Genomic DNA, 16018 nt, shown 5'->3' with positions numbered 1-16018 from the left:
GAGACAATGAAGGACTGCAATTCTGTCTCCTGAAGCGAAATTCCGAGTTGAGAAATGTATGGCCCTCTGGTTCATCTCCTGTCCGCTAAAAGATATGCGTGGCTATCATCAGTAGAAATGGGGGCGGTGGGGGGGGGGGTAAGCAAAAATAATAAAAACTAGGAGCAGAAGTAGGCACTGCAGTTCTTCAGCCTGCTCCACCATTTAGTATGATCACGGGTGGTTTCATCTCAGCGTCACCTCCATTTTCCTGGCCAACCACCATAACCCTTTCATCATCACTAACTGAAAGACCTCTTTGTCTCCTTCTCAAATTTACTCAGTGTCCCAGCAGCTGCCACACTTTGGGTCGTGAATTCCACAAATAATTCCTCTCTGTCTCTGTTTTAAACCTGCCACGCCTTAACCTAAAATAATGACCCCTCTCAATCTACTCTGCCTTAAATCCAGAATAGGTGGAAATGATATTCATTTATGACATAGTTACTGAGTGACCGTCATTGCGGGTCAACCTGCAGCATGTGGACTGTGGTGGTTCGAGAAGGCAGCTCACCACAACCTTCTCAAGGGCAACTAGCAACAGGCAACAAGTGCTGGCCAGTCACGAGAGAATACAATAATATGCTACCAGGTGTCATGACCACATCGATAGCATCCTCAGAGCGGCAAGTGTATTAAGAATTTGTACAGGGTTCTAAAAAGCCCCTTTTTGTTTTTGAGTGTTTCAATTTTAAAATAACCAGCTACTCACCTTATGATTAAACAAGATAAAAGTTGTTTTATTGCAAAACTATACAGTTTTTAAAGTAAAAGTAGTGAGGTTATTAGCCAAAAATACAAATAGCAACAATGAATAAGGAGTAAAGATGCTTTTAGAAATGAAATTAAGATCAGTCTCTAATATTATTGCAAGCCTGCTGCTTGCTTAAAGATTCTCTTTCCATTGTGAAGAAATTAAAAGCTGAATCAGATTTCAGCAGTGGTGATGGCTTCTTTAGCTCGACGAAAGTGAGGGACTGCAGATGCTGGAGAGTCAGAGTCAAAAAGAATGGCGCTGGAAAAGCACATCCAGTCAGGCAGCATCTGAGGAGCAGCAGAGTCGACATATCAAGCATAAGCCCTTCAGCATTCCTGATGAAGTCCGAAATGTCAATTCTCCTGCTCCTCAGATGCTGTCTTACCTGCTGTGTTTTCCAGCGCCACACTTTTCGACTCTAGCTTCTGTAGCTGAATAGTTAGAGACTGCTGCAACTGAGCAGAACAGGGCCTAGGACATGGTGAAAGATCCTACGTTTCAATGTTTCAGCGCAGCAGGTTGTCACTCACATTAACCTTGAGTCATTACAACAGGCCTGGACTCTTTCCTCTCTCCGATATTGAGAAATGGTGACTTCTTTGTGATGTTTCTCTCATGGTCTCTGAACAAGATGGTTGGCTCACAGACAGACTTTTTTATATAGATCAAAATTCAAAATTGCTGCTATCCCGAAACTGTTACAGCACACTCCCATTTCAGGCATTGGATCTGAAGCCATATGCAGTTATTGGCCTTCTCTCAAGGTCATTGACATTCTTGATGTCTCACTACTAGCTCAGATGGCTCTCATCCTATCAATGTATTGGTGAGACAGGAAAACTATTCACATCTCTAGAAGTACCATTGCCAAGAAGTTTCTATTTAGCTTTCAAAGCGTTCATTGAATTTCAGAATGACCCTTGATGTCTTCCTGAACTACTTATGATCTGGACACAATACCAGCACCTCTAAGAGGTCCAGGATGGACAGCATCTTCTTGGATACATAGTGTAGACCTGCAATGTTTGTCTATTGTGGTTACAGATTATTTGAACATTGAAGAAGTGGAATCCTTATCTGTTGACAAAGATTGCTTGGAGTTGATAGGGTGCTCTTAAAGGAAAAATCCAGTTTTTTAAAAAAGTTGTTAGAAATGAACAGCACTGTTGTAATGCAGCACTGTTCTGAAATATGCAAAACAAACCACAATAGTATGTGTCATTTACAAAGTTGTAATGGGTGTTTTTTTCTGGGAACCAGTTGTACCCTTCACCTACAGGAAGCAAGCCATGACCAGGAATTGTAATGGCCTCACTTCACGACTGGCCTGATCAAAGAGAAACAATATAACAGGTGGGTTCTGGGTAAAGAGGGAATCAGTGACATCCCAGATATGGTTGTGAGGAGAGCACTATCAAATGTCACAGAGAGCTCCAGTTGCTCCCTGAAACACTGAAAAACCTGAAACATAACTGTCATCTTTAGAACTGCCAAGATGTTAATGATAAGAGGGAGTTGCAGTTTTTCCATGACAACGTTAACCCTGGCATAGACCACATCTATAGCTACAGAAATATCTGCCTGTTCCTGAATTAACAAATCCTCAACTACAACTGCTCTTCCTTTCTTCTTACTCTCCCTGAGCTGCCTATACGGCCATGTACCTAGCTCTGGTACAACGCCCTTGCAGTATCCAAAACTGATTAGTGGGCAGGACTTTGCAGTACCTGACTGGCTCTGCTGGGCTGCCTGACTGTTACCCATTCCCTTTCTGCCTTCATGGTCTTAGCCTGACCATTTCCCTAAACATGCTGTCCAAATAATTGGCACCTGTGAGGAAATACCAGGGTGACTCCAGTCACCACTCGAGAACTGAAACCCAGAGCTGAGGTTTCTGTAGCTGGTGATACTCTTGTGTACGTGGTGATCTAGATCAGCATTAAGGTCCAAGATGTCCTGCTTATTACATGGATGTGTGTTCCATATAACCACAATGCCTACTTTATTGTAAAGTTAACATGAGTGATGTAAAGTTATTTTACTTCAGTTTTACATACGTTTACTTTATTTGACTTGACCTTGACCTAATAAAACTTACAACTAGTGAGAAACCATGCCATTAGTGACAATTCTGATCAATACTTAACACAAACAAAAACAGAAAATGCTGGAGATCCTCAGCAGGCCTGGAAGCATCTGTGAATAGAAATGTGAATCAATGTTTCGAGTCCAGTGACCCTTATTCGGAACTTATAGTAACTAGGAACAGGTGGTATTTACACTAAAGACAAGGAGTCAGGGGAGTGCTGGAAAACAAGTGAGGGGATAGGTGAAGATGGAGACAAGAGAGAGGGAACAACAGTTAGGGAGACAAAAGCAGAGAGGAGAGTGTGATTAGGAATTAGAAAGGTTGATCGTGGAGACTGGAAGTAGGTGAAAATGAGTCAGCTGTGCAGAAACCAGCCAATGTCGTGACAGGGTGTATGCTGTGGGGGTGGGTAAAGGACATGGAAGAAGGTGTTCAATATCTAAAATTATTGCACTCAGTACTGAGTCCTGAGGACTGCAGGGTCATCGGATTATATATGAAGAACCCCTGCAGTGCAGAATAGGCCATTCAGCCCACCAAGTCTGCACTAATCCTCCAAAGAACATCTCAACCAGACTCAGCCCCCCAACCTACCCCAAACCTCTTCCTGTACCCTAGCTAATCCACCTGGCATGCACATTATGAGACACTAGCACGGCCAATCCCTGAAATCTGCATATCTTTGGACTACAGGAGGAAAATGGAGCATCCAGCGGAAATATACACAGACATGGGGAAAATGTGCAAACTCCACACAGACAGTCACCCAAGGCTGGAATAGAACCCAGGTCCCTAGCACCGTGGGGCAGTATTGCTAATCACTGAGCCACCAAGTGGAAAATGACATGTTGTTCTTCCAGCTTGGGCCAGGCCTCACTGTGGCACTGGAGCACTGCAGCAAGCCTGAGACAGAGATGTTAGCCAGGGAACACCATGGTGTGTTGAAGTTGCAGGCAACAGGAAGCTTAGAGTCATTTTTGCAGACAGAACGTAGGTTTTCAAAAAGCATTCACCTGCCTGTCAACTGCCAGTACTGGTCACTTTCACGTTTAACAAGGCAACCAGACATCCTTGAAGTTTGAGTTCTATGTCAGAGTCTGACTCTCGATCTCAGTCTGTATTTAAACTTGGAAAGGACTTGCCAGAACTTAGTAACTAAACCCAATTTTCTACTTGCTTGGGCCTATGTATCTCACAATCATAGTTACCTGACCGTATGCCCAGCATTCCCTCTAATCTTTTTCTTCTATGCGGGGCCTCCGCGGCCTGTGCATAGCAACGACTTCTGGGACTCAATGCTGTCATTGGTGCTGATCACCATGCACAGATAGTAGAAACATTGCATGTGTCTGTTACTGACTATCTCTTCACAGCTTGATTTTTAACTCGCCATCTCAGGAGGGAGAGCACAATTGCAACAGTTTTCTCTTGCCCAATCAAATCGTCATGCTTACAATTATCCTTGCCACCTCAGAAAAAGGGAAAATCGTTTATGGGCACAATATCTCTGCTAGCCTGAGACATTTCTCCCAGTTCCAATTCAATCAATTCTGCATGTTGATTTTCTTAAATCTGAACAAGCAGTGAAGATGTTTTAGTGTTATAAATTGTTTGATTCAAATCTTACATGATGTTCCTGTAAATGCATGGTTTAATGAAGGGAATTAACCCAACCTTGCATTTTAAATACCTTTCTTGCCATTAGCAAGATTGAAAGCTAAATAATGTAAGTTTCTGCAAGAGGGGTGGGGTAACTGAAGTATGATCTAATCTATTAGCATTTAGAACATCTTAACTCCATATAGAAATGGAAGATTATCATCGAGATAATATTGTATTTGATTGGAAACAATGTCGTGCATGTAAATCTCCCGAGAATGGGAAGTAATGGTAAACTGCCAAGAGCTATCATAGTACAGCATTTTCATGAAACCCTTAATGTGCTTAGTAACCAGCGCATTAGAGGAAAAGATTTATGAGACACACGGCATTATCATGACACTTTGTGTGATAATTTGACATGAACAACATTTCGAGAGATTGTTTTTATAAGATGAAAAAACAAATGGCACCCTGAATTCATAGTTGTTTGATATCTTTTAGGGGATCCTAAGGTACCAAATCCACGTACCAACTTCCAAATTTAAAACGTCACAGTAAAAACTAAATGCAGGCTTCGATAAGAATTCTCCTAATCTTGCATTTTGTGGGGGAGTTGCAAAATCTTGGAAAGGCAGTGTGAACTCCATCTGGGCTATTTTTCCAAGATTTTTACAAGAAAAGTCTGACAAAAGATTGCCACTGCAGTAAAATCTGTGGAAAGAAATAGAACATTTAGAGTCAAGTGTATTTATTGCTGGCGTGACACAAGACTGTGTTTTTTTTTGTTCAGATCGCTGCTATATATATTGAGGAAGAAATTCTGTGTTCAGCTAACTGTTAGTCTGAAAACCAATGTTGAAAATCTGTGGGAATGGGATTAGTTTAGCCACTTTTTTAATGCCCACGGGCCACTTGATGCAATACCTGGGATAACTCTGTGAAGCCTGCATCATTTTGAAGGTTGCAGTCATAAGCCACTTGATGGACACTGTGCAAAATCCACCTACAGATGGTTCAGGTTTATACCAAGCGAGTCGCTCTGACTTGGATCTTTTTTTCCGAGGCAGCCACTCATTATCATTGGTGACTTTCTGGAGTGTGGGTCCTGAGGTGACTAAACTGTTCAATATTTGATCCACAAACCTTGCCACAAATGAGGGGAGAAAGTTAAAAATCACGCAACACCCAGTTTATAGTCCAACAGGTTTATTTGGAAGTACAAGCCTTAACAGATCTGTTGGACTATAACCTGGTGTTGTGTGATTCTTAACTTTATCCACCCCAGTTCAACACTGGCACTTCCAAGTCATGACCAGTGAAGTGGGGGAGAGTTGATAGGTGGTTCGGTGTGATGATTGGTTTTTGCACGCTGCTTCTGCTGCTTCCAAATGGTATACACCTGGGCCTGCTGACGTTGTTCAAAATGGTTGGCACCTTTGCTGATGCTCCTTCATTCTGCGTCAGCTCAGGCTCCAGAGTATGTGGGGAATAATGCATTTCTTCGGGAAGACATGGTTGAAGTGTTTCCCGTGCGTTTGTGGTAACCACTTATCATGTCAAAGCCCAGAGTAGAGAAGTTGTTTTGCAATGTCTTGTGTCCAGTGCAAGAGACTGACTGTAACCAACCTCTCAATGCTGAGCTGTTCACCTAAGTGAGGACACTATCATACTGGAATATCAATCCTGCCATTGGTCTTGCAGCATTTTGCCACAGCGTTGTTGTTGATATTCCTCAAGGGATTGAGATGTGTTCTGTACATTTTCTCCAAAGGAGCACTGCTGCCCCTGCAGACCGTGAGCTTCATGCCAGTTTTGAGATCTTTGATGGCCAAAGACTGCTCCAGCATCTTGAGAGGCAATGTTGAATTTCGTCATTGATAAAGTTAGAAATCACACAACACCAGGTTATAGTCCAACAGGTTTATTTGGAAGCACAAGCTTTCAGAGCGCTGCTCCTTTGCCAGGTAGCTGTGGAACATGGTTGAGGGTTCTCATGTTAAGGACTGAAGTTCTGTTGAGGTGATCCTCGAACTTTACCTTCCAGTGGGTGCTGGCTGCCTCTCCAAGAACTTCTCTGAGTGCTCCAACACGGTCTTCATTGCTCCTAACTCCTCACTGTTCTCTCCCTCTTGCTACTTTAATTCTTGCTACTTTAAGAGAGCAGTTCTCTCCTCACTGCTCTTCTATTCCCTGCTGCTTTAATGGGCTAACTTACTGCTGCATACCAGCACCAACGTGTAGAAGTTAATCACTGACCTGCCTGCCGGTCCTGAAAGGAACCAGTGGAATCCAGACAAAATTTAGCTTTAAACTATTTTCAACAAAATAACAGGAACGCTCCTCCTGTTAAGTGTTAAGGTATACTGCCTGCCTAACTTCTCTTCCCAAACACATACTTCTTGGAACTTTGTGCGAAACTGGGTGTTGGAGCCAGTCAGAATGCGTCATTGTCTGCACAGCGAGTCACCTATAGCCCATCTGTGACTGGCAGAAGGTGCAATCTACAGCTTTGTTGGATTTTTGTTTTACTCGGGCAAAACTAATTGCTCTCCCTGACGATCTTAATGAGGCTCAGTGATTAACTTACTTTTAAACCATTGCTGTAACAGGTGATTGTGTTTTGTGTCGATCTTACGATTTGGGATAGAATGCTGAAGACACCGTGAACATAGATACCAGAGGACGTTGGGCTCCTGAAGGGCCAAGGCGATGAAGGGGTTTGGAAGCAAAATGAGAGTTTGAAAATCAAGATTTTGCTCAACCGGGTGGTAATGTAAGTCAATGTAGCTGTCATGGCCAGAGGGCATGAAGACGAGCCCTGAACTAAACTGTATTCTGTTCTATATTTTTGTGTTGAAGTTCTGTTACATTTATAAATGCACAGTCATGCTGGATGTAAAAAGTAGCTGAAACTATTTGCCTTTTGTTGTGTTTTCTCATATTGGTCAACCACTTGTATTGGTCTTTGCATCAGCGTTTCTTTGCATTGTAGCAGATTTAAGACAAAGACAGTTTCTGGATACATGTATGAAACTGCATTACCCACATTGTTTAACACTCTTGCTTCTGTTGGCTATGAGAATCATAGAAATATACAGGACAGAAACAGACCCTTCGGTCCAACTCGTCTGCACGGACCAGATATCCTTACCTAATCCAGTCCCATTTGCCACCACTTGGCCCATATTCCTCTAAACCCTTCCTATTCATATACCCATCCAGATGCCTTTTAAATGCTGTAATTGTATCAGCCTTCAATACTTCCTCTGGCAGCTCATTCCGTACTCGCACCACCGTCTGCTTGAAAAGGTTGCCCCGTAGGCCCCTTTTAAATCTTTCCCCTCTCACCTTAAACCTATGCCCTCTAGTTTTGGACTCACCCCACCCTGGGGAAAGGACCTTACTTATTTAACCTATCCATGCCCCTCATAATTTGTAAACCTCCTTAAGGTCACCCCTCAGCCTCCGACACTGCAGGGAAAACAGCTCCAGCCTATTCAGCCTCTCCTTCTAGCTCAAACTCTCCAACCCTGGCAACATCTTTGTAAATCTTTTCTGAACTCTTCCAAGTTTCACAAGTTTCCTATAGCAGAGAGAGGAGAATTGCATGATAATTTGAAAATCAAAATATTTTTTCCCTAGTTACCCTTTTGTCCTTAATGTATTTGTAGAATCGCTGGATTCTCCTTAATTCTATTTGCGAAAGCTATCTCATGTCCCATTTTTGCCCTCCTGATTTCCCTCTTAAGTATACTCCTACTGCCTTTATACTGTTCTAAGGATTCACTTGATCTCTGCTATCCTTCCCTGACAAATGCTTCCTTCTTATTCTTAACCAAAAACTCAATTTCTCTAGTCATTCAGCATTCCCCACATCTGCCAGCCTTGCCCTTCACCCTAAGGTGAAGGTCTGTGGATGTTTGTATATCTCATTTTTGAAGGCTTCCCATTTTTGAGCTATCCCTTTACCTGCAAACACCTGTCCCCAATCAACTTTTGAAAGTGGTCTAACTAATGCCCTGCACAGTTCCACATGACCTCCCAACTCCTATACTCAATGCACTGACCAATAAAGACAAGCATGCAAAACATCTTCTTCATTATCCTAACTACCTGCAACTCTGCTTTCAGGGAACTATGAACCTGCCCTCCATGGTATTTTTGTTCAGCAACACTCCCCAGAAACTTAAGTGTATAAGTCCTGACTTGATTTGCCTTTCCAAAATGCAACAACTCACATTTGTCTAAATTAATCTCCATCTGCCACTCCTCAGCCCATTGGCCTATCTGATCAAGGTCCCGTTGCACTCTGAGGTAACCTTCTTCGCTGTCCACTACATCCAATGTTGATGTCATCTCCAAACTTACTAACTATACCTCTTATGCTCACATCCAGATAATTTATATAAATGACTTCTTAGGTGAGACAGCATCTGTAAAAAGGAAAACAGTTAACATTGTGAGAAAAGGTGATTGACCTAATGTCAACAAGTGACTCAATGAGTAATACTGTGGTCTCGGAATAGAAGCCTGTGGGTTAAAGCTCCTAAATTTTGAACGTACAAATCAAGTCTGACACTCCAGTGCAGTACAGAGGAAGTGCTGTACTATCAAGATAGAGTCACTGGGCAAGACCTTAAACCAATTTTCAGTCTCTCCTCTTGGGTGGAAATAAAGATCTCATGGTACTATTTCTAAAGAAGGAGAGGGACTTGTCCTCAGTGTCTGAGCCAATATTTATCCCTCAGTTACTATCACAAAAACAGATTATCTCATCACAATCACTTGCACACTGTGTGAACTTGTAGTTACAGATTGTTATTTCTTTATTCTGTGGACGACGTGGATGTGAGTGTCATGGGTCATGCCAGCCGCATTTCTGATTACTCTGAAAAAGTGATGATCACTGGTGCAGGAGAAGTGATATGCTTTCAAGCCAGGATGATGTACAACTTGGAGGGAGACTTGCAGGTCATAGTGTTCATATATATCTGCTGTCTTTATGCTTCTTGGTGGTAGAGGTTACAAATTAGCTTCTGTCAAAAGCACCTTGGTGAGTTTACATCTTGTAGATGGAACACATTGCTGCCATTGTGTTTCAGTGGTAGCAGGAATGGGTGTTGAGGATGATGAATGATGAACCTGGCTTCGAATGATGTCAACCTTCCCAGTGTTGTTGATGCTGTACTCATCCAAGGCAAGTGGAGAATGCTTCATCACACTCCTCACTTGTGCCTTGTGAATGGTAGATTAACTTTGGCCAGTCAGGAGGTAATTGCAGTCTCAGGACTGTTGTTATAGTATTTATGCTGATCCACTAGAGCCTGTCATCAATTGTAAAATCTAGGATGTTGATAGCGGGAGAATTAGCGATGAGAATGTCATTGAATGTCAAGGGGAAGACTATATATTCTCTCCAAGCCTAAATGTCATCCAGATTTTGCTGCCTGTGGATTGCCTCATCTGATGAGAGTGAATGTTGCTGCTGTATTTTCAACATTCAAACGTGACATTATTTCAGAGTTGTTTACTAAAATGCAAAATACAAGGGAGCCTCTAACAGTTGTGAAAGAGACTATGTGAACGAAGTACAGTTGGTTCTGCTATATCATATGTTTCTTCAACGTGAATTGGCTTTAATGCATTTGAAGAATTTAGACTGTTAGTTGTGGAACGCATACTTTCCTAAATGTGTTGGCTGTAATGTGATTCCAGCCCCATTACTTTAAATGGCACGATCATTGCGTGATTTTCTTATAACGCAAGATCGCACAAGAGTAGGTCTCTCGCGTTATATCACAACTGACTGTATTTTGTTCTTTTTCTCTGTAGGTATTGCCAGATTTTAAGCATTTCCTGAATTTGCTGGTTTTTTAAATTTATCATACATCATATGAGTTGTTCCTCTATCTGTGCTTATTAAAAAATATAAAACTTCCAAACTTAGGAAAATTCACAGCCCTTAAAGCTGGAGACTCTATGTTGAATCATGGGCATCTCATACAAAAAGAAATCTAAGGCAATGCCACATCAACAGGGAACTGAAATGTTTTCTGTCATGTCCAATGAGAATGTCATACTCTTTACATTCAAGGTATGGAGTCAATTCAATCTAGGTTCTTCAAAAATTACTTTGAAGAGTAGACAATATGTATTGAAGGTGACTGCCAAAGGCCAGGTGACCTTCTGTGATTCCTGCACAGCCATAGAATTAACTCATGTCTGAACACATTTCTGGAGAGTCACTTAAATGTAAATGTCCTGGGTGAAAAATCAACCCTTCAAAACATGAAACTACTGGTAAATGGAATTTATAACCCCATTGGCTGAGCATGAGCATGAAGTCAAAATAATGAGTGCAGTCCCCAACTCCAAGCACTGTGTCTTGAATTTAACCGGTTTAATTGGAAGCACTAGCTTTCGGAGCGCTACTCCTTCATCAGGTGGATGAAGGAGCAGTGCTCCGAAGGCTAGTGCTTCCAAATAAACCTGTTGGACTATAACCTGGTGTTGTGTGATTTTTAACTTTGTACACCCCAGTCCAACACTGGCATCTCCAAATCTTGAATTTAACCACTCTACAAAGAAAGCTGAAGAGAAACCAGTTTACCACAAGCAGCGTTGCACAGTCGCCATTCATCTTCTAACTTTGAACCATTAGGGTGGACAAAAGAAGTATTGACCATGTGGTGACATGTTCGAGACTAACTGTAGGTAACAAATTTTAGTACTCCAAAAATCAACCAGATACAAGTCAGCCCGGAAATCAACAGGGCAGCAGGAACATTACTTCAGGAAGGCAAATGGAACCCTGCACAAGCAACCAGTCAACCCAGGCGGTGTGAGAAAGGGACTAACTCCCTTTGCCGAAGATTGGCCATGGCTTCATTTAAAAACCCTGCAGCTTTCCAGAATCCATTCACCCAAAAAGACAGAATAGAGAACCCATCTAGGCGTGCATCTTAACCTGGCAAAAGTGAGGACTGCAGATACTGGAAACCAGAGTTTAGATCAGAGTGGTGCTGGAAAAGCTCAGCAGGTCAGGCAGCATCCGAGGAGCAGGAAAATCGACGTTTCGGGCAAAAGCCCTTCATCAGCAATTGGCATCTTAATCTGACCATGTGATTTACTTATTGCATTTCTGCCAGCTGCCGAAATGTATGCTTTGTCTCGAGAATTTATTATGCCTGTGTTTGTGTGCCTCTGTCTGCGCAAGGGTTTGAGTGTGTTGCATGTTCATTACTGTGTGTTGTGTGAACAAACATGGCCTTTCCTTCTGATTTAAACATTTAACTGCAAGCCTGTTCCCTGTTCATTGCCAAAAATGGCAAGTCTCAAAAGTTTTCAAACACTCGGTCTAACCATATGTTTTGTTGTGGACAACTGAGAGGTGAGGAAAAGGGAAGTTATTCCACCATCTCTCTCCCATCAGTAAGACTACTGTTACAGAGGAGCTGAATCTATTGAGAAAACATTGAGAGAAGCAAATTACTACCAGCGTACTAAAACGGACATTTGTTTAAAATATCCAAGTTCTATGGTGCAACAGAGAGAAGCATTTGCAGTTTCATTTAAAGTAAGAGAGTTATTATCATAAATACATGTGTGCTGTTGTGTGTTTTAATCTCTATTGAGATCATATGATCCTTAGTGGTCTTCAAGAGAAGTTCTGACCTATTTCTTCCCTACGCTTTCACAGCTGAGTCATGACCTTATGGTGTACTAGACAATCAGAGCAGCAACTGTCTTAGGTTAAACCATGCTTTTAAAAAAGGTAGCAAATACTTACCTGTTAAAGGTGTACTTCTGCTTTGAATGATGCCTTGAACTTGATCCTACCGACACCTCACCAGCTGAGGTCAGATGCACTTTTAATTTAAAGAAAGTCTGGAGTAGAAAGGAATAAATGGAGTGGAACTGCATTAAAATTTAGCTTTATGTTTCCTTTCAGCCTTTATAAAGGGTTACAGGAAAAGTTCATATGAATCCCATCTTCATTAGTCAGAACAACAAGAAACTTTCTCTTAGAACACAAACTGAAAAATGTGTAGAATTTCTTGCTACTTTTTACAAAAAAAAAGACAGAAGTTATAAAAGCACTGCATTAACTGGTATTGGAAAACACTTTATACTTTGCTGCCTTCAGATATGTTTTATTGTAATAAGGAATTACTACTCTGAGGCAAACTGCAAAACATTGATAGATGGAAAAAGTTAATTCAATTTTTGGCAGCTGTTTAATAAGGTCATTTGTTTGATTAAGCTTTACAGGAATCACTCTTAACATGATAGAAGATGAAGTGATGAAACATTGTTTCCAAACTTTATTTTGTTTATCCAGATACTACTTCAGGGCAAAAATCCAGGGATTGGATGGGAATATGCCTTGCCAAAATCATCGACTGAAAATAAAACAGCTCCGAAACACAATTACACATGGGCTATTGTTCGCTCTGAATGCTCAGCATCTTGTGGAGGAGGTAATGTTTCGTTGTGCAATCACTGAACATGAATTTGCAACATCCTGAGGTAGACCTTTCCCATTGTCAGTGGAAGATGTGACTTGTACATCTTCCTGTTAAAATAAACAGTTGTTAATCCATTACTTTCAGAATAAGTAATATTAACTATTGGCTTCAAGTCTGCACAGATGAATAGGAAAAAGGCTGAATAAACAGGGTGTGTTTTCTGTATCTAAGTAGGTAGCCCTAAGAACAATGGACATATGTTTCAGCTCATTCAACAATATCCTTCCAACTTTCCCTTGTTACTTCGGGTGTTTCATGTACTGCTTCCTTCCCTTGGCAATAAGTACATTTTGGCTTTTTTATTGAATTTTAGACGGATATGCTGATTGGATTGATAGGTAGAGGCACTTGCTTTGGAACTTTAACACTTGCTCTGTTGCGTTGAATGGCCAGTTTCTGTAATTGAACTTTACTTTTCGTCAACATATCTGGAATGTCTTAAAATACAAATGATTTGGAGATGCCGATGTTGGACTGGGGTGTACAAAGTTAAAAATCACACAACACCAGGTTATAGTCCAACAGGTTTAATTGGAAGCACACTAGCTTTCGGAGCGATTCTCCTTCATCAGGTCTATCACCTGATGAAGGAGCATCGCTCCGAAAGCTAGTCTGCTTCCAATTAAACCTGTTGGACTATAACCTGGTGTTGTGTGATTTTTAACTTTAAAATACAAAGGGTCTGTTATTAATTCATAAAGTTGATTAATGCAATATACTTACTCTGTTTTAAAATGTGTACCATTATTGTGCTCTCAATCAGTTTATGAAACTAGTAGCTTCCTCTGTTACACATTATTCTAATTGCATTTTATGAGTGAACAAAATTCCTTGTCCCAATGAGCAAAGGTTTTCTTGATGTCTTTTGCTATCAGTGCTTGTTTCTAACCCTATTAGGGAAATTAAGTAAGGTAGAGATGTACAACACTTGATTTCAGTTTAGTTAAGAATTTTAATTGATGTTAAGTTTTTGAGAATGTAAGTGTTTTTGAATCCCAATGGGTCATTTAGAAATGTATCATTCTCGAAACAGGTGATAACTAAAAACGAAGTTTGCACAGTAGGAATTGGAAATCATGTTGCAACTGTACAAGGTACTGAGGAGGCCAATTTTGGAATGTCGTGTGCAATTCTGGTCCCCCTCTTATCTGTAGGGTGTTGTGCATCTTGAAAGGGTTCAGAAGCTATTAAAAGGATGTTGCCGGGGTTGGAGGATTTGAGATATAGGGAGAGGCTAAATAGGCATGGGCTGTCTTCCCTAGAGCTTCCGAGGCTGAGGGCGACCATATCGAGGTTTATAAAATCATGAGGGGTATTGATAGGGTAAATAGACAAGGTCTTTTCTCTGGGCTGGGGGAGTCAAGAACTAGAGGGCATAGGTTTAGGTAAGAGGGGAAAGATTTAAAAGGGACCTAAAGGGCAACGTTTTCATGCAGTAGGTGGAGCATGTAAGGAATGAGCTGCCACAGGAAGTGATGGAGGCTGACACAGTTACAACATTTAAAAGGTATCTGGATGGGTATATGAATAGGAAGGGTTTGGAGGGATATGGGCCAAGTGCTGGCAAATGGGACTAAATTAATTTAGGATATCTGGTCAGCATGGACGAGTTGGACTGAAGGGTCTGTTTCCGGGCTGGACATCTCTATGACTCTGTGACTGTAAGTAATACTGACCAAAAAATATACAAGATTCTTTGCAAAACCATACAGCAATTGTTATAACATCTAAAGGAAGATGCAAAAATAAATCTCAATTGCAAAGTTTGCCAGACATTCTAGCACTGTTGCTCCCTGGCATATCTGGAGAAGCCAAATAAGTGCTGATGTTACAGTATGTAATCGAGTGAATCCCTACAGAAACACCATCATTATATTTGCAGGGATAAAGAAAATAATACTTCCTCTGCAAATCATGTATTTAAAAATGTTCTGAAATCTGCATAGCAACAAGTAATAACAAATTAAGCATTTTTTGAGTCTAAGAGCAGTTTATCTAGTCCCGCTTGCCCATCCATGCCATGTAGTTTTGCAAGTTTTAATTTTCAGTTCCTTCAGAAGCTAAGATTGAACTTGATTTCACCCCTTTGCAGGCAGTACATTATAATTACTCCCTACATAATATTAATTCTGTTGCCTGTCATCTGAAATCAGTGACTTCTGGTTCTCCGTCCTACTCCCAGTGGGAACAGTTCCTCTCCAGCTATTTCTCTGGTTCACTTATGATTTTTAGCACTGCCATCCTCTCAACTTTCCCAAAAAGAAATGAGCCCCGTTCTGCAATCTACCTTAACTGACATCCCTCAGCTCTGGGACTTGTCTGGTAGGTCTTCTCTGCAACCTCTCTGAAGCTTCCTAACTTACAGTGGCTAGAGTTGAACACGGTACTTTATTTAAAGCTGAACCATTATTTTGTAAAGATTCATTATTACTTCCTTTCTTCTGTAGCCTCTGACTCAATTCGAAAGCCCAGTGTCCTGAGTGTTTTGCTAATCACTTTCCCAGCCTATGCTGTAACCTTCAATGATTTAAGCACATGTACTTGCATGTGTCTGCTTCTGCACCCCTCTAGAAATATATTGATTATTTTATGTTGCCTTTCCTCATTCTATCTGCCAGAATGTATTATTTCACTCTTCTGTGTATTAAGTTTCATCTGATCTCTGTCTGCCTATTCTGCCTGTCTGTATCTTCTTGGAATGGTTCAGCGCAGTTCATATTCTGTTGGTTAACTATAAATTATGAAATTGTACGCTGGACACTGAAGTCTCTGTCACAAATATATATCCAGGAAAGCAGTGGTTCTAATATCAACTCATGGAAAAACTCACCTTGCAGCCTATTTAATTTCCATATTGACACATCTTTTATTCCATGGGCATCATTTTTACTGGCAACCCTGTTTGCCTGGCACTTTCTCAGAAGTCTTTCAGAAATCTATATCAATGTCAACAGCCATATTACCTTTACCAATTCTAATATTTCATCAAACAACTCTATCAAG

The 16018-nt window shown here is 41.1% G+C and overlaps 1 protein-coding gene across 2 annotated transcripts in view; it reads left to right on the top strand.

The window, feature by feature from the left end:
- The window catches only part of adamts16 (ADAM metallopeptidase with thrombospondin type 1 motif, 16), a 247140-nt gene that overhangs the window by 161025 nt on the left and 70097 nt on the right, over positions 1–16018 (top strand). For both annotated transcript variants that reach the window (XM_072575156.1, XM_072575155.1), the window contains one exon: positions 12829–12967. In XM_072575156.1, the coding sequence (XP_072431257.1) occupies positions 12829–12967 (139 nt within the window). The remainder of the gene's footprint in view (positions 1–12828; positions 12968–16018) is intronic.

Source organism: Chiloscyllium punctatum, chromosome 8, assembly GCF_047496795.1.
Source record: "Chiloscyllium punctatum isolate Juve2018m chromosome 8, sChiPun1.3, whole genome shotgun sequence".
Taxonomy (NCBI): domain Eukaryota; kingdom Metazoa; phylum Chordata; class Chondrichthyes; order Orectolobiformes; family Hemiscylliidae; genus Chiloscyllium; species Chiloscyllium punctatum.
Note: the sequence above shows the minus strand (reverse complement) of the source record. Positions and strands in the feature narration are given on the sequence as shown.